This window comes from Centroberyx gerrardi, chromosome 18 (genome assembly GCF_048128805.1).
Source record: "Centroberyx gerrardi isolate f3 chromosome 18, fCenGer3.hap1.cur.20231027, whole genome shotgun sequence".
Taxonomy (NCBI): domain Eukaryota; kingdom Metazoa; phylum Chordata; class Actinopteri; order Beryciformes; family Berycidae; genus Centroberyx; species Centroberyx gerrardi.
The window spans coordinates 9587566-9607313 of NC_136014.1; the positions used below are offsets into that span (position 1 = coordinate 9587566).

Sequence of the window (19748 nt, forward strand, 5' to 3'; positions counted from 1 at the left end):
GCGGCCCACTGACAGACAGGCCCCCATTAGCCCAAGCTTTGATTCCCTGTCTGGGTGATTAGCTGAGCAGGGGGCCCACGCAGGGAAGGTGGGGCCGGGGTGGGGTGGGGTGGAGGCTGGGCGACAGATAGAGACTTACAGAGACGTCCATGCATATGTGTGTGCACACACTCGAGCATACACACACATACACACACACCCAGCGTTTCTGTGCAGTTTAAAAGAGCATTCCTCAGGGTCTGACCTCCTCTGGCTCTCATTAGTGGCCTTAACACAGACAGACAGGCATGGAACAGTCCTCTCTCACACACTCACATACACACACAAACACACACACACACACACACGGAGGGAAATAAGCATGAATAACCCCTGTTACCTCTAACCTTTACCCTCAACCCCCTCTAAGCCTCTACACCCACCCTCCATCCTACCCACACCCAACAAGAGCAGGCCTATGGTGCAAAGAGAAGGTCCATAGTGAAGAGAAGCAGCGATTGAGGAAAAGGGAGGAGTTTCCTGGACACACACAAACACACACACACACACACACACACTCTTTCTCACTGATGACTGATCACAGTGGGAAAAATGGATTGAGGTCAGATGCAGAGGAGCAAAAGTAAAGAGTGAACTCTATGGATGCTCTATGGACATGAACTTTCCTTAAAATGACCCTTAGCTGAGGACCCATGGCTTCCACTAAGGCCTTAGGCCACTGACCCACTGAAGAGAATATGGCAGTTCTAGGCTATGTGTGTGTGTGTGTGTGTGTGTTTTTACCTGCATGCATGTGGAGTTTGTGTTGATATACTGCCCTGTACCAGCAGTACCTCTATGTGACTCAGCTCTTTTGTCACATCCTTAGTAAATCTAACTTTCTGTTTGCTTAGAAGTTTCCAACTTCCACAAATTCATGCCATTATTTTATTATTAATTCAATAATGTAACAATGCTATCATCACCATAGTTACTGTGTGTTGAGTGATTCTGATTGCTGCCATGTAGTGTCACTTGTTACAGAGTCTTCACATTAACACTGGAAAAAGAGTGAGTGCAATATGTGGTGGAAAAAGGAACACCTTTGCACCATCTTTGGCTCAAAGCTGTGTGTGTGTGTGTGTGTGTGTGTGTGTGTGTGTGTGTGTGTGTATGTGTGTGAGAGAGCGTGTGTGTGTACGTGTGAGTGTGTGTGCGTGTGTTTCCGTGGGTGGACCAAACTGATGTCAGTTTTATAGAACAGTACTATTGTCTTTGGCCAACACAAGCACACACACACAAACACACACACACACACACGCACACACACAGACACACACACCTTTCCCAGAAAATTATAGCAGCAACCTTTCCAAACAATCCTCCAGGGAATCCTCCCACGCACACACGCACACACACACACACACACACACACACACACACACACACCTTTCCTGGAATTCCCAAGACAATGGGCGGACAACCTTGTCAAAAGTGCTCCTCTCCTCTTCTGCTCTGACTCATCTGCGATGCGTATCATTTGATAGGGAGGCTTAAGTCATTGTTATGGGATCAGAAGTGTTTGTATAATAGAAACCTGACATACTTTCAGCTGCTGTGATATGGTGAAAGGACGTACGCATGCCACGAAGCGCTGCCTGTAGATGCTGTCGGCGAATTTGATACGAGCCGAGGACACACGCATATTTTAAATGCTTCATTCACTTTAACTGAATTACATTTTAACACACAGGCTTCAAATATGACAGAGATTCAATGTGGTTTAAGGACATTTAAGAATACAAAGCATCATCTGTGCCACACAGCTGGGCTAAGCTTTACTACAGAGAACAGATTTTTACCTTTCGCCCCATTTTCAGTTCATGAAAATGTGTGCATCTCTTTATGTGAAACAACTTAGTAATGGGGCATGGAAGAAATTATTGTCAGATGTGTTGGATTATGAAAATCCGACATGTGGAACTGTCATATATTGACAATTGCATGGCATTGGTGGAGGTATGCGCTCTACTCAGTGCCATCTAGTTTTTTATATTTAGCCTTTTGGATAGGCCTGCAACCTCTGACTGTCTAACAGCACACACACACACACACACTCCCATACACACACTCTGCACGTGTCTGTACGCATGCACACACGTGCACACATGCATGTACATGTGCAAACATGCAAATAGTTCTCTTCAGCTGTGCGTGTAAGTTGATATCAGGTTATTCCTTGCTATCCAATAAGTGTTGACCCATTTGCCCTTAACGCTGCATGAATCTGTTTCATGGAAAACATCCAGGGAGAAGCTCTTGGCAGCCAGAACACAAATGTCGGGGATTTTATCTTAGAATGTCCAAATGTTTGTTCAAAACAACAGCGATAGCATCCAGCTAGTTATCTACTCCGCACGCTTCAAAGTCAGTGAGACATTCAGATAGAGTTACAGCGAAGCAGCTTTTTTCAACAACTGGAACAGGCTTCCAAAAGTCAAGTGTTAAATTTGAACTGCAGCTGTGCTTCACAGCGCATTCTGCAAATGACCGAGCGGCGTTGGAATAACCGAAGCTACTGCGATCTTCAGAGAGATCCACCAGCCTGTGCTCAGAGTCTGAAGCATCTTGTTTTGGCCTTGTCTGAGGCTCATACTCCAAAGTGAAAGCGCAGTAGCATTCATAGAAAAAAAAGAGTCTGAGACCCGCATGCCAAGCGTGGAGGGCTATTTAGATGTCAAGAGGTGTGTGTGATGGTAATGGGGCAGATGAGAGAGGAGGGCTGAACTTGGCCCCTCGCTTTGAGGATCCTCCGTCGCCGCCAAGACCTGTCCGACTCCACCGCTCCCTCCCCGCCCCACTGCCAAGGAACCGGGGAGATCAAAGATGTCCTGCTTGTGCGCGCACATGCCTGTGTGTGCACCCGCGTCTGTCTGTTATACTTCTCCGCGGCCGCTGGTATCAGCCGACAACAATAGGACAGCATAGACATCAGCCAGGAATCTAGCTTTGTTGTCCACAGCAAGCTCCATATGATTTTTAGAATAGAAAAGAACTTCCAGAAGACGGCAAACCTGACAAAGCAAACATTCTTACCAGCCACATAGAACAACCTACCACTATTTGGCAGGTGGCTGGTGTTAAATTCCCACCCTGCTCTCTGGACGGAGGGGAAACAGAACATGTAAGGTGACTCTTTGTAGGGAAGATCAAAAAAACGAGTGTACGAGCAAATCCCCGCTGCTGTACGCTGTAATCTCTCTCTCCCTCACCTGGGCAGGTGCGGGCCGCTGTGTGAGCTCAGGTGCTGAGCTCGCACCTCGGGTAGCGGTGCGGTTGCCAGGTCTGTGCGGCCTGGGAGATTACTTTAACCTACCTGCTTGCCGCATTCAAACACTCATTAAACAAGACACCGAAAACAAACAGGTCTAAAACAAAGCCCACGATTACTTCCACACACACACATGCACACCGCCTCGGACGGGAAGGCAGAAAGAGGGGGTGGGGTGGGGGTGGGGGGTGGGGGGGGCGTTTAAAGATAATTAACAGTGTTCATCTGAGCTGTCACTCAAGACACCCTCGCTTCCTGCTCTCGGTGACATGGGAGCCACATCAAAGGCTCGGCTGACAGGGAAAACCCAGCGAGGGCACCGCTAGACACCGTCTGGAGCAGCCTGGGGAGGTGTGTGTACCTGTGGGTGGTGTGTGTGTGTGTGTACCTGTGAGTGTGTGAGCGAGAGAAACGCACATAATGGGTGAGCAGGAACAGCAAGGTGTTTGCGTGCCTCGGAGTGCACCGTTGATGTGAATGCATGCATGGATAACATGTGATTTTGACAGTAAATGCGACTTCTCCCCTGCTCTAATCTGGCCTTTGTATAGCTGTAACAGTAGAGTCCATTTTCCGTCAATGGAGAGAGAATTCAGCTACTGTATTTAATCCCGAGTCTGAAACCAGATACGCCGGGCCGTTCTGGTCTCACCCGCTGCACCTACCTGTCGCACATTCCTGGTCCACATGCATGCGGAGGGGCGACGCTGGCTGAGGTCGCTTCAAAGCCCGCTCCCTCACTGCTCACATAGAGTACAATAACACACACACACACACACACACACACAAAGCCATTCTTTATATCTGTCTCTGATTACGCGGTGACTGACACCTGCTGCAGCCTCTCGACCCCGTCCTGACACCTCTGTCACACAATAAAGAAGCTAACACACACACATTCGCACATACACACACACACATACACACACACACATATACACACACACTTCGGGGCATGTCCTTGATGCATTGTTTGAATTGTGAATCATGACGAATGGCATTTCGCCTTCCCTTTGCTGCTTTGCACAAGCTGTTTCTGGCACACACGCACACGCGCACGCACACACACACACACACACACACACCAGTTAACTTACACCTGCTTGGGCTACTTATTTACAAGAAGAGCAAACCTCAGTGTCCATTTCCCTCTATACATTAACAATACAAAGGCACCATAGACTGAAGCAAAAATGAATGAATGGACTGCCCAGCAAAGAGGCCGAGGCCGCCACAGTAGCTATGGTTATACTAATACTTGTCACGGATCCAAGCGTGGAGTCATTAACATTCCCCTAAACAAGGGTAAGAGTACATCTGGATGTCTCACGCACTCACGCATGCACACACACACAATCACACACACACACCGAGAGGGAACTCAACACTGTCCCTTTGCTACGAGCCAAACTCTGTGCTTTGGATGACAGAGACATCTGATCTACATTCCACCCCTATTCCCCTGGCAATGTGCGTATGTGTGTGTGTGTGTGTGTGTGCGTGTGTGTGTGTGTGCTTGAGCGTGTATGTGGTTTTATATCTCCTTTCAGAACGTCCTAAACAACCGCAAATGAGTCTTTTTCTAGTGGCCAAATTGGTAATGAGTAGCCTCAGTGGATCGGTGTAAACAGGTTTGAATAGCAGACATCATTAGCAGATTGCCCCGACCTATTCCTGCTCTACAACTAAAGGATGGGCGTGGCAGGCTAGTGTTCCTCTAGAGGCTCTGAGGCGAGGAAGCTGTGGAGGAAACTGTAAAATAGACCCCACACCGGCATCTCCGGGCGAGATTACCTCAGTCAAAGAGAACAGAAGAATTCAACGGGAATTACGAGCCTCGGGAGCGTTTGCGGCTCTGTTTGTGGTGCAGAGGCGCTCGAGTCCTGACATGTAAGCTCATCAATGAAACTTTCTATATTCCTACCATCTGCTTGCATGCATAATGATGATTGGTATGTTTTGCTCTGACAAACGACTCAGGCAGAAGAACAAATCAAAGCCCCGCAGCAACCTGAAGGCAGGACAAGGAGACTCATTATAATTTCATGCGAACCTATGCAGAGCTAATTCGCATTCCCACTTTGTGTCTTCATGTGAGAAATCTCAATCCTCCCCTGACGTGAGGGGAACCATAATGATAATAATAATGTCAAACACTCTTAATTCCATAAGGAAATTCTCTCCACTTGCTCCACAGGGAGGTCAGAGGTCAGAGGTCAGGGTCGGCTACAGAACAGCACACCGGGAACTGATAGGGATACAGTGTCTTGCTCAAGGGGAACCTGGGTCTTTTCACCCGCTCGGCTATCCCGCTACCCGCTGGGAGAAAGAGGAGGCGTCTCACCTACTGACGGAGCCCTCCTGTGGTGCGGGGGACACTCCAGCGTCCCCTGCTGAGTCCGGCCAAACATGGCGGAGTAGACGGCGATCTGCATGCCCCGTTTACAGCTCAGCTTCATCCTCTCCTCCTCACACGCCACCTTACTCTTGTACTCGTCTGGAGATGGGGAGAGAGAGAAAGAGACAGAGAGAGAGGGAGAGAGAGGGCACAAAAGGTTATGAGTAATAAAAAGAAAAACCAAGAGAGCAAGGTTTAATTCCAAAATTGCTCTAAATGTTCTGTAACTATATATGTAACAATTTAAGGTGTTACGGTAGCTAATAACTTCCATAATAATCCATAATGAGTTCCACAGCATAACAAAATCGAGAACAGGTGACATTAAGTTTCAAATGGTGAATATTTCATTTTGGAATAAAATTAGAGTTTTCTGATTTTTATGCAACTGAGAAACAGAGTGAGCCATAAGGAGACAAAAGAACAGTTTGAACCTCTTAAATGTCATCAAAGTTATTATCTTGCTCTAATAATAAATAAAATCAAAGGTTCTAAGACGAAAGAGGAAAATCTGTCTTAAAGCTCTTCTTCTCTTCTTTCCAAAGCTTTGTAGAGCAGCTTTAATAAGTATGGAAAACAACAGCGACAAAAGGCTTTCGCCCAGAGTAAGTGAGCAGCAACAGAAGCAAGTGTTGCTCGGTGGACATGTAGAGCCACGCTCAGGCATTCCTCACACACATCCAGCCACAGTGACCTGTGACAGCCAGAGCAGCTCCACTGGCCGGCAAATAAAAACACAACAGCAGCCTCTTGCATCCATGTGGGGAGTGGAACAGGAATGCGGACGGGAAACAGACGAGGGAAAGAGAAAGGGGAAGGGACCGGTTTGTTCTACCTCTTGGTGATGGATTCACTCTCTCTCTCCCACTCCCTCCCCTCTCTCCCTCACTTCCTCTATCCTCCATTCCCTCTATCCTCCATTCCCTCCATCCACCTCTCCTTTTCAGAGGCAGTGACACCTGCCCGTCGCACCTCACTAACACCCCATGCGGCCTTTTCTCTCTTCCCCCTGAGAAGTCATTGGTTAAGTGACAGCGAACAAAGAGCTGTTGATTGGCCCCGGGGTCCGGTGAAGGGAGGGGGAGGGGGAGGAGGGGGGGGTCAGTGGATTAGATGCCCACTCCTGGTCACTCTAGTGTGAAGCGCTACACACAGCACAGCACTGAGCCGTGAACGGAGGCCGCACACTCTGGGTGGGATTTACCGCACTGTTGTGGTTCCCCTCTGGAGTGATACTCTTAGCTTCCTGGCTCACACAGAGAGGGGGGGGGGGGGGCGAGGTGACGCAGGGAGAAGCACGCACAGAGGGTGAGAGAAGCAGGGAATATAGAGGAGAATTTACACATTCACACAGTCATCTTGCCTCTTTATTCTGTGTAGAATTCCATGTAGGGTTGGGCAATTGGATGAGAACATCAAAAGGGATCGAAATGGAAAAGGATTTAAATCTTTTGCCGGTTTGAATTACCTTGATCTTTGGCCATTTAAAATGTACATGTGCATGACTGACATTCAAATGGGGAAGTGCAAGCAGGGACAGGGAACATTAGCTGAAACACACCTGACATTTCAGAGCCCCTTTTTTATCAGGTGTTGTCTTGATTGCAAAGACTTACATCAATGTAAAATGTAAAAATGCCCCATTTAAAAGCTATGTTTCAATTCAGTCCACCGTCCACACTGTGTGTGTGTGTGTGTGTGTGTGTGTGTTTGTCCTCCCCTGGGCATGGACAAATATATTGGGGACCTATATATGCGATGACCATTGCTTGACAGAAGGATCGCCCCAACCTAATTCCTAGTTCTAATAATAACGTGATACTTTATTGATCGCTTTAATCTTGCACCCATCCACAGGGAGGTCAAGTGGCAAGGTGTGTGTGAATCAGTGTTGAGGTCAATTCAGTCAATTCAACCAATTCAGGAAGTGAATTTTCTTCTGAATTCAAAAACTGTTTTTCCAGTAAGAAGCTCTCGTATCCAAATATAAAAAATGACTTGTTTTTTAAATTATTAGTAATTTACATCTTGTGTTGGCTGAAGTGCAAGTGATTTGACCGTAACCCTGGTGTGAATCTGTGTGAGAGAGAAAAAACGAAAAGGGAAAGAGAGACGGTCTTATGATAAGCACAGAGAGGGACAGAAATGTGTGTCAGGATTCGGGGCGATGAGGGACTTACTAGGTCTGCATTTGTACCAGACAATGAGGTATTTACTGCTGCCAGGACACTGGTCTGTCCCAAACACACGGCTGTTGACAAGGACTTGACAGCTCCTTCTGTCCTGGCACTCGTCCAGCATTTTCTAAAGAAGGAAGAGTGACAGGGGGAGAGAGAGCGGGGGAGAGGAACAGAGAGAAGGAGGGAGAGAGAACAATAAGCCGACGGTGGTGAGACCGGCAGCAGGCAAACCTAAAACCACTTCAAACAGGCTGCTTATATGGCTATGGGAATATGGAGGAGAGGAGGAGGAGAGGAGCAGGTAGGAAAGGAGAGAGCAGGAGAGAAAAAAAAAAAACTCTGGAAAGCTCCACTCCAGTCATTTCCTGGCATCCCTCTGCTTCTCCGGTTTCATCGTCTCGTACACCCTCAGCCTGCTGTAACACAGGTGAGCACATTCCAATACGAATTCCCGGTCGCCAGAGGAATGACTGAATGGGTAGCGTTCAGGGCCTTCCCAGAATTCAACATTCGATAAGATGTATTCGTTACAACAGTTATCTAATGTTCAAATTCAGACCATGGACTGCGGCACTGGGAGTTGTGGTTTTGTATTTCCCCCCAAATAAACAGCGCACACACACATAGGTCCCGTCTGTGAGTGATTTTAGCATGGGATGGGACGATATGCTTATCTCACGATACGATTCTATATGTGATATGGGCTTCACGATTCGATATAACCATGATACGATGTCATAAATAAAAGTTAAATGACAACAAAGTCTGACTGTGCAGAATTATGTTTATTTCTGAGCCACAAATCTTCCTAGCGATGGCACTGGCTTGCTTTCTACTACAGCAGAATAAAATGGAGCTAATATCGCGATTCATTTTTCTGCCCCACGATACGTATTGCCACTTTTTTGTATTGCGATATATTGAATTTTGATACATCGTCCCATCCCTACTGTGAACATAAACCACACACAACCAGAAATATGTATATCCCTGTGTCACATGATGGGAAAAGGCACTACCTTCCACCCCACCAGGCAGTGGGAATTAATTAAATGGACCGCAACACTACATGAAGTCATCCATTAAAAGCTTTATCTGTCACCACACTTAAATGGATACAATTAAATTAAGCTTTTTTATAAGGAGACCTTCATACTGTAATAACAACAAACCAAGTGTCATGAACAGGTGCAATGGTGCAAAAATACAATGGGATTCCTCAGGCTTGTCCTAATGTGGGTGGCACAGCAGTCAATCATTCTCTCACTCCACCACAATGCACTGTCTGTGTCTCTGCATTCATGGTCATCCTGGCTATTTTGGAACCGGAGGGTGTTCAATGCTAAAAGGCAGGGGGGCTAAGAATAAACAGAACAACTGAATGAATGCTGAGCAGGATGTGTGTGTGTGTGTGTGTGTTTGTGTGTGTGTTGCAAAGCGGGGCTCCTAGTCCAGCCGCATCCCAATCAATTTAGGAGAGGATGCTAAGGCAAAGACCCCATGAAATCGCTTTGTAAGGAGTGTAAAGAGTGTAATTCGCCGGAAAACAGCCTCACAAAGCGTTACGTAATCGCCGGCGCTCCGAAATTTAACCCTTGGGTTTGTTATGAGCCAATTTTACTGGACGCCGTCCGTCGGAAAGCTTCACGGTCCACACAAGAGGCTGCCTATGTGGGTGAAGAGTGCGGTGATAGAGGGAGGAATGCAGAGGATGGGATGAGATCCAGGGAAGACAGGAGAGAGAAAGACGGGTTCTTTGGACACCAAGAGGATTAGTGGGGTTGTTAGAGATGGACTTGACTGATGCAGTGCAAAGGCTCTTATCAAAGTTGGGACAGTGTGGTTATTCAACAAAACCTGAATGAAAATGACCAATGCTGAGGACATAATGAATATTTACCTGTAGCGCAGTGGACACAGAGCAATATCGGTCATCCTCCCGTGGGTTGTACGTCCCTAGGAGGGCCTGGTAGCTCTGAGGACACTGTTGGGGGTCGGAGGGGCCTCTCCGTCCGTAGAAAGCGGACTGGACAGTGATGGTGGTGCGGGGCGGGCAGCGTACAGATAGGAAGTCTCCGTCACACGCCTGCTCGGTGTAGTTCCTCAGCACTTTGGACAGGTAACCTGGGAGACGCCAAAGCATGGACACTTTGAACATACACTCAATGTACAAAATATGAGGGACATTGTCTCAAAGCTTCAAAATCCTTCTCTAACTCATCTGCTTCTCTTTCTCTACATCTCCTCTTTTGTGATTGGTAGAGATTTAACAAGGGAAATCATGAAGGGATAATGGCTTTTACCTGGATTCACCTCATCAGTGTACTTCATCCCTAATGTTTTGTACATTCAGTGTACTTTACAATCATCAACCTTGTAGCTTTCAATGCTTCATGTCATACTGATAGCATATTTTCTAGGTGTGCAATACTTTTTTCGTGCTTGTAAGTATAAAGAAATACAGTACAAGCATCCTCAGGAGGTTTCAATGCATCAAAAAACAAACTTCAACAGGAAAACACTATTACTAGTAACTCATGACGCTGATGTCATCTCATCTCACTGAACTGGAACCAATGAGGAAGAAAATGCTCCTATAGAAAAAGAAGCCAAAACATCTGCAAAGCGAATAAGATCAAAGCTGAACATACATACTGCCATTGTTTTGACTCGCCTGGGCTAAACCACCTCAGACACACCACTCTCCTTCTTCCTTCTCCTTAATCCCTCATTTCATGCTAGCGTCGTGTGCAGAGAGGGTTGGCGTGCAGCACGCTGAATGCCATCTCCTTCATGTTTCATGGTTTTTTTTTTGTTGTTCATCAACATGCCCTGAGGAAAAGGAGTGCCTCTGTGGTCATCACATACCCACTATGGGCAGGGAACATTTAGCAATGTGCAGCGTTTCCATGGACCATTGGTCGCGTTACATATCAACAAGTCCTGACAGATGACGGTTAACATCTCACAAGATGCCTCCAGGCCTAGAATACCACAACACCACACAGGGGCTAAAGCCTTAGCGTCATTAGCTGTTAGCGTCAGGCCTCCAGCCACTGCTGGAGAACAGACTGTGTCTGATACAGGCTTCAGCAGTGTCTGAAATGTACTTTTTGGCTCACCTGCCAAGGGCTGGTAAAGTAAAAAAATGATTAAACGAGTAAAAAGGATAATTTTTATTGGCTAAAATGACTAAACATACATTTTTCATAGGAATATGTCACCCTATCCATTTTCAAAGCTATTTTGGGTATAGAATCAGGTTAACTTGCTTACTCATTTACAATGGATCAAGCTAAGAATTCATCATGAAGTGCAACAGAATTCAAATTGCAAGAGAGTATTTTGAAGCATTATCATCTAAAAGATACCAGCCAGTGTGATGGTTCATGTATTTATTTATCTGGCAGACAAAGACAAATTTTACAGGCATTTGGCGCTTGGCGGGTGTTAAATTCGGACCCAGAACCAAGCAAACTAGTATTTTACCCAGTCTCTGTCTAAAAGCCTTCAATTGTCTGTGCGCCTCTTTTCAGGTTCAAATTTAGCTAGCACATGATGTTCGCTACTAACCATGTTTACTTGCATTACACAAGTGTGTATCAAAACTGTCTAGAGACGTTACCACCATGAAATGAAACAAACACCAATTTCACTGAACCTTGCAGGCTAGGTCAAATAAAAAAAGCTTGCTTGCGCTTTAAAAAAGTTGAAGTCTGCTGGCTAATTCTACCGTCCCATTAACAGATCCAGTCTTTGAGAGCCACCAGTCAGCCTGTCAGTCAGTCAGGAGAGCTGAGCCCATCACAAAGCCACCATTAACATTCCAGCCTGTGAGAAGGAAAGCACAGATAAAGGAGAAAGCTGCTTTCTTCCTTTGGCCGCTGTCATATAATGTCTTTCTATCAGGTCCATTTAGCGGCTGGCTGCTGGCAAAGGACAATTCAAGACACAAGCCCTCAGTTTGCTTTCACGTGCAACTTTTCCCATGGCTGAAATCTGTTGGAACTGTTAAATTAAAAAATGTTTAATCTTACTTCTGTTTCCAGATTTATCAAGGTTATCGAAATTTAAGTCAAACTCATACAAGAAATTTTGGTTAAAAAATGCAATGAAAATGCAATAGCTCTTTACTGAAAACAATTTCCATGGCTAGCTCTAGCTTCTTGGCTAAGTGTTCTGCAAACACATTTACGGACAGTCAACACACACACACACACGCATGGTTACGCACACTCGCGAAGTGGGTACACTGTGCTTCAATTACCTTTTATTTAGTTAGTGTTTGCGAGGGTAAAGGAAACAACATTGAAACTGTTCTCTGAGGCACACACACACACACACACACACAAAACACACACATTGTCCCCTTATCACCATGGCCACAGTTAAAAGGAGGAAGGGAAACAAGAGACATTCTCAGGCTTCAAAAGGTCAGCTCCACTCTAAATAGAGATGTTTATTAAACCACCATTGCTCACAGTAATAGGTTTGCACCTGTGACTGGCTTGCGAAACAGGTGCACATGCAAACCTATTTTAATTTGATAGTGACTAATCTGAATACCACAAACCAAAATATCATGAGGGAGAACCTGAAACCAACCAAAGCAGCTTTACAAAACTGATCAAATCTATACACAGCTTTCCTAACATCATAAGTAGGTATTTGTTTCTTTGACCAAAACAAGTTTATTTGCTAATCCAAGACAATTATATAACTGGACAAGTTGTGGGGCTCAATCACGTTAATCAAAAATCATCATCATTGTGATTTTGATTTTTTTAGTGTGTAGGTAGGGGTGGGTTTGAATGATGAAAGATTTTCTCTGTGTACAACTTGATACCAGAACATTTTGATTAAGACGTAGTTTGACATATATTCTCTTAGGGGGAAAAAAACTAAAAAAGTTGGAAGTTGGAAATTGCAGTTATGGCGTCATTATTGCAATTTTGATTTGGTTTTTTAATCGTTCAGGTCTCTCTGCCCCACAGTAATCTCCTTCTCACACACAGGCCCGCTTTGCCTGCCGCATTCCACAGAGGGTGAGAGGGAACTTGGCATTCCCCCTGGCAGCGGGACCACACACACACACACACACACACACACACACACACACACCAAACGTCAACACAAACAACGTGGTAGGAACAAGCCTCGCTGCTCGCTCTTGAAGCCGGGGGTGTGTGGTGTTCTGTGTGACAGTATCACATTATTAGGGCTGGTTCCTGGCAGAGTGCCAATGCCATGAGAGACCACGAGTTGCTCCGGCGCCCCTCCAGTTACCGAGCCTCGGGTGCAGCGGTGAAACCATGGCAACGGCCATGCCGAGGTTATGGGGGGGGGGGGGGGGGGGGGCGGGTGAAACAGAGAAGACCAAAGATGGATGATTGAATTCACACAGAAATGAAAAAAGTGTCTTGAGGCTAGTTGGAGGAGTTTGTTGAGAGGTGATGGGCGGGTCACTCACCAGACTGTTGTTGCAGAGGGATCCTTGAGCAACAGTCTGAGAACCACAAGCACATTGATACGCCGTCCTCCACCCTACACAGTGGGATTGTGGGTAAAGGCAAACAGATTATCTCACATTGGACCCTGAGGTGTTTTCTAAAGAATCCATTTCTTTCTTTTGCCATCCCACCCCTCCTTCTCCCTCCTCCCACTCTCTCCCTCTCCCTCTCTCCTCTTCAGGAGTGTCACCATTGTTCCCCCCTCCCTCCCTCCCGCCTTCGCTCTACCTGTTGACTGAAGCCTCCTTTCAAGGCCAGCAATCAGGCGGGGTTAAGACACCTGTGTAAACCGCCCAGCCAATGACAGGTGTCCCTCAGAGGCAGAAGGCTGAACAATGCTGGAGGAACACCCAGGCGTCTCTCCGCCTCCCTTCTCCTCCCCGTTTCTTTTCATGTGGGGCCAGACTCCTTCCTTTAACTAGCTCTCTGCCCTTTCCCTTGACAAAAGCACCGGGCTATTATGTCTGCCGGTTTGTTTATTCAGCCATTAACAGACAGGAGGTTTGCGGTCGAGATGCAGTTTGTGTACAAACAGGTCGTCCTTGTCCTGAACTGGACTGAAAGGTGTGCGAGGTCCAGTTAATCTGTGTACAAGCAGCGCAGGGATTTGTTCTACAGGTAGCCGCAGACAGCTGCACCTGCCTTTTGTACCTCTCCTCCACACCAGATGGGATCAGAAGTTTACCTCTCGTCATGTGATACCAGCTTACCTGTCAAACGGGCAGGAATGTCCACATCTCGGTCACAATTGGGCGTTCGGCCGCACTCGTGATCTTTCAGCCAATCGTACGGCTAGAAACCAGAGGCCCTTGCGATAATTAGCTCCCCGTTTGCGGTCATGTGACGGCCCTGAAGCCTGACCCGGCGACGGAGGGGGTCAGGTAGGAAGGAGATTAGTGACGGACCGTTGTGTTGTGTCAACATGACAGAGAGAGAAGGATTTCCTCCCTGGGAATCGCTGATTAGATAAAACGCGGTGCGGGTCACATACTGGCACTGACTTGCAGTCCAAGTAAACAACACAGCATGTGTGTATGTAGGCCAACATTCATCCATTACACCTAACTACAGGGGAAAAGGTCTAAAATCAGAGCGGATGCAAAGAGCTCTCCCCCAGCTGGAGCCTCCCCTGCAATCCTACCTGTCTCTGTTTTCAGGTGGGACTGGGAGGAAGCTCGGACTAATTCTCCTCATGGTCCACTAAGCTGAGGTGTTCAGTGTCAGCTTGGAATGCATACGACAGGCATGCTCTCCGACATGAGATGAGGGGAGGGGAGGAGGGGGGGTGGAGGGAGGGAGGGAGGGAGGGAGGTTTGACTCAGGTGGAGAGTCTGTCTATCTGTTACTCTGCTCAGGGCTTTCCCCTGCTTTTGAAAGATGCCGCCTCCTCCTATTGGAGAGTCCTGGAGATTTGAACAATGCATTCTGCCACGAGGGATTATTAATACGCTATAGTAATGTGGGCTTAATGCCTCTCATTACTGAGCTGCTTCTTCAATTAACTTGCTTTTACTTTGCACATAAACGAATCAAGTCATTTTTATGTAAGCGTAGAATTTCTCCAATATGTTTGAAAATCCTCTCGTATTGAGCAAGTATGAGTAATATTATAAGATAGAATATTTGAAGATTATAGCTAAGATTGATGTTGGCCGCAAAAGTGCATATTTGCAATATAGACATAATCCACAGGCTGCATGAATGAGACTTAGCAGAAACTGCAACAAGCTCTCTAAAGCAATCCTTTATGAAACATAGAAATAGAATATCTGACATAGAAAGATGAAACAGAAGATGAAACATAGAAATATATATCTGTAACAATACCTCAAAACACATTCCATAGAATTTAAGTAACCAAGAAGCACTTGAAAGCGAACAAATCAAAGGCTGTATCTTGTTTCATCTTGGTACATTAGGTATTTAGGCATTTACAGCTTCATGACTTTATTGGTGTTATTTTAAGCAAATTATAGCCGTCAAACCATCAAATGTTCAAAGATGCTGTGCTGCAGGCCTGCTGCTGGAGAAGGAATTCCCTTTAAGTGGTGATTACTGGGAAGAGCGGAGGTTTCCCTCAAAGACGCAGGCCGCACTCTGGCAACACTCTAGAGAACGCTGGGTCCCAAACGAGGAAAACCCAGAGGAGAAGAGGAAGGGAAGGAGAGGACGGTTGAAGGCAAAGAGGAAGAGCAGTGAAGGAGAGGGAAATTGGGAAATGAAAAGGAGGATAAGCTGCTGTCTATCGAAAGTCTCACACAGTAAACTTGCACTTGTCATCCTCATATCATGTGTGTCAGTTTATACTGTGACACACATTTGCATTTGTTGTACCTGCTCAGTAATGAAGTTTTTTTTTATCATAATTCTGGAAAAGACTTGGGCAGATGGGGGTAGTTTTGGTGGAAGTGGACCAGAGGAGGAAGAATGGGACTCAGGTTGGGAAAAGACGGCATCCTGGTCATGAGAGAGACTGACGAGGAAGAAAGACAGCTGTGTGAGAAACGAGAGAGGAGGAGAAGAAGACGACGGATCTTTAAAAAGCACAGCCTCTGCTCACAGGATGTGGCGGCGGAGGTCCGCAGCCCGCGGGCCAGAGCCGGTGGCTTTAGGCCCTGTAGTAATTACCTTCCTCCACGGACCACAGAGGCAGCACAAGGCCTCGGAGCACGACACGACACACAGATAAAACGGCCCGGGCCCCCGCTTCTACATCGCATGCGGTCAAAACTCAGCGCTCACCTCTTCAGACCCGAGTCTTAGCGGAACATACGATCTGGGAGCTGAACGGGACAGGTTGATGAGGTGTGGTGAAGGAGACATGAAATGAGACCCCCGGACATGAGAAGGAGCGAGACCCCGAGTTCACACGGGCATCGCAAAGAACACACAACGCACATTATGTCAAGGGGAAGCTACGAGAAACTGACGCTGTAAAAATGCCAAGCGTTAGTCCTCACTGCTAATCCATTCAGATTTAGGTTTAAAGTAATTAAAAAAAACGGCATTCTTCAAATGCATTACATGCCTCAACTTACAATACATTAGTCTTGCTACTACAGTCACGTTTTGGATTAGCCCAGTTTCTGCCTGATCACACTAATGGAGTAGATGGAAAGAGCAGAGAGACATTTTACTGAAGCAGAAGCAGTTCAATTTGAGTTAAGTCGGGACAGGAGTACTTTTTCAGTTACGCAAGTAAAGTGTAGCTCACCAAACAAATCAAGTGCTTTAGCTACTGTTGAGTGAAAATCATCCAAGATTTTGAGCATGTTTGAAAAGAAACCTGCACCATCTTGCCATTTTGGCACTGTCTTTGCAAATAATTTGATAGATTATGATCAGTTGAAGATTTGAGGATCCTTCCATGAACAAAGCCACAGTCGCAGATATGGCAGGCAAAGCCTAGAATGACTGCTTTGCTGTAAATGACAGATCTCACTGTATGCACTACACTTACTGTATTATAGAAAGCCTATATAAAAGTAGGATGTCATGCTTCAAATTACACAAATAGAAGTACAAACCTTTAAAAAAAATCTCAGAAAAATAGCATAACTATAGAAAACTATTCAAGTACAGTATGTTAACTGCAGTAGTTGTGACTGGTTATTTTCCAACTCTGCTTTGGAGTTAATCTACTGCACATCAAGTGGCACCTAGACAGAGTGTGTGCGGGAAGTGGGGGCTGTATTGTATTGACAGTGTAAATGGGTGGCACATGATGGTTGGTGAAATGGGGGGGCTACGGACTGCCTTGCGTACTTCAAATTGCACACGTGCACACACAGCAGCACACACATATTGTACTAGTTAATTAATGGGGGGGATCAGCTGAGGGGGCTTACTCACATGAGGTTGGTCCCCTGGATTTAACCCCGGCAGAGGAAAAGGATTCAGCACGGCAGTTTTTGCCTTTACACTAAAATCCAGCTGAGGCCTCTCCGGAAAAATCAGCGGCACTACAGCACTAGAGTCTAAATAGCATGGCTTCAAATCCTCTTCCAGAGTATCCTCCCCTTCTCCCCAGGGTGTAAGCCTAGCATCTATTTCACACAGGGCTATCGGACCTGACTTAACACAGATCAAACAACAGCTAATGAAAATACGAAGAGCGGGGCTGAAACGGATGAAAAAACAGAGGGACGATAGAAGGGTGAATAGTGACTGACAGATTACTGTTGAGAATAGGAGGAAAGATGAGGGCTCTGTTCATGCTTATATTCAGCTTTGTTTACATATGACCTCCATCTGTGTGTGTGTGTGTGTGTGTGTTTATTCCAGCTTATAAGGGTGAAACTGGCTTGTCATTTTGATGTAGCAAGCTGTTAACAACCATGTGGGATAGATACACACGGGCCATCCGGGTACATACCGAATAAAGTTATTTATTCTAAACCATTTTACAGTCTGTTGACAGCAGAGATAGCCAAATATGAAAAATAAACAACAAATTCAAAAGAGATGTTTAGGTCTGGTTCATTGATAAGCTAAAAATGTGTTTGGATGGGAATCTACAAGCAGGGGATGAGTGTGTGCCCCTTCTACCATGTTTTTCCACAATGCACTGCCTCAGCGTGTATCGATATCCCTGGGAGAGGGCCAATCTGGGGGTGGAGTGGGGTGGGTGGGGGTGGAGTGGGGTGGGTGGGGGTGGGGGGGTGGGGGTTGCTGTAGGATAGGAACCCCCCCCCCCCACACACACACACACACACACACACTCCCTCACCCCCTAATAGACTGAGACTGGAGCCTGAGCAGCTGAAGTCATTAAAACCGGAGACACAAACACAAACACTCTGCTTGCCTGGTCCCTTCCTCTCTCCCTGAGACCGCTTATCTTTCTGACACCAACACACACACACACACACAGGCATGCACACGTGCACATATGCATGCATACACACACACACACACACACACACAATCCTCAACCTGCTTGACACAAACCTCAGACCTCAACTCCCGCCCCCCTCGGCTTTCCTAAACAGAGCCTGTTTATTTGTTCTCGCCATGCCGTATGAACCCAGCAGCGACAGACCCCCAGGCGTTGACATGGGCTGTGTGTGTTATGACCGAAGGGTCTCAAAGGGGCTGGAACTAGGAAAACAGTTTTCAACATACAGACAGGAGGGGAACACAAAGACTGATGAGAAATAAAGACCAGATAGGGGAGGTAGCAAGGAAGCTGCTACAGATGGGTCAAAGTTAGATGGAAGCATGATGTCTATTTTGTCAATTAAAATGAAATATATCATATGAATAATGAGCTGCTTTGGCATATCTAGTTTTATCTACCAGTCCAAAAAAAAAATCAGGAATAAAAAATAACAGAACAGCAGGGACGTCACATGCTAAGCCAGACATATCAGGCTGGAGGAGGAATTCATGATCCAGAGGAAGACCTGGCAACAACCGCTCCTCTTGCCTCTGCAAATCCACACGCACCCAAACGGAAACAAATCCACGCTAAAAGCTTTCACTTAAATGGAACCACAAGAGGAGCTTGACTCGTCCACGTTAGCTACAAGGCCGGGTGTGATAGTCCAACTTATGGGCATTAGCTCCAACCCCTACAGACAATGGGAGCATGTCCACCTGTGGGTCTGTTGTCTAAGCTCCTCCCGGTGGGGGTGGGGTTGGGGGTGGTGGGGGGTGAATGGGTATATAACATCTGCTGGGGTTAGAGATTGCCTCACGGTGGGACAGCGGCCCCTAAGCCTCCCCTAGAGAGTGGCCCCCCCACCCACCCACCCACCCACCCACCCAAACCAAACGCAGGTCCCACCCGTGCCCTCCCATGCCCTCTGTTAGCACGTGCCTCTCCTTATGACCCCTGGGGGTCAAAGGTCACTGGGCGATGGGACACTTTCACTCTGACGTTCTGTGCATGTGTGTGTGTGTGTGTGTGAGTGTTTCTTATCATTGGTTGGATTGGATATGGGGGTGAAGGGTGAAAGAGCGAGAGGGCATAGAAGTTGCGGGAACACCCTCCCTGTTGCCTGCTTGTGTCTCCACAGACAGACACACACACACACACACACACACACACACAGAGATATCAGAGAGAGAGATGGAGAGAAAGAGACAGAGGACGAGAGATCCGTCACTTTAATGGTCACTTTTATGGCCTGGGAGAGTTGGGTGGCAGCCAGACTGACCCATTACCAGCCGGAGTCCAGCCAACAGCAGACAGATGCATCAGTGTGTGAGCCTTTGTGTCGCAAAGTGAGGGACAGATGTATCCTTCATCAGTCATCCTCAGCACAGCGGTGTGGGCTGAGGACGCCTGGGGCGATGGTGGCCTAAGGCTTAGAGAAGCGGGTTTGGGACTGGAAGGTCATCAGTTA

General features: G+C 46.7%; 1 protein-coding gene across 1 annotated transcript in view; it reads right to left on the reverse strand.

Annotated features, from left to right (window-relative positions):
* Positions 1–19748, reverse strand: part of eva1aa (eva-1 homolog A, regulator of programmed cell death a) — a 68897-nt gene that overhangs the window by 40349 nt on the left and 8800 nt on the right. Inside the window, exons 2-4 of the mRNA XM_071920669.2 lie at positions 9789–10012; positions 7889–8012; positions 5655–5807 (exon numbers count right to left, since the gene is read on the reverse strand). Of these exons, the coding sequence (XP_071776770.1) occupies positions 5655–5807; positions 7889–8012; positions 9789–10012 (501 nt within the window). The remainder of the gene's footprint in view (positions 1–5654; positions 5808–7888; positions 8013–9788; positions 10013–19748) is intronic.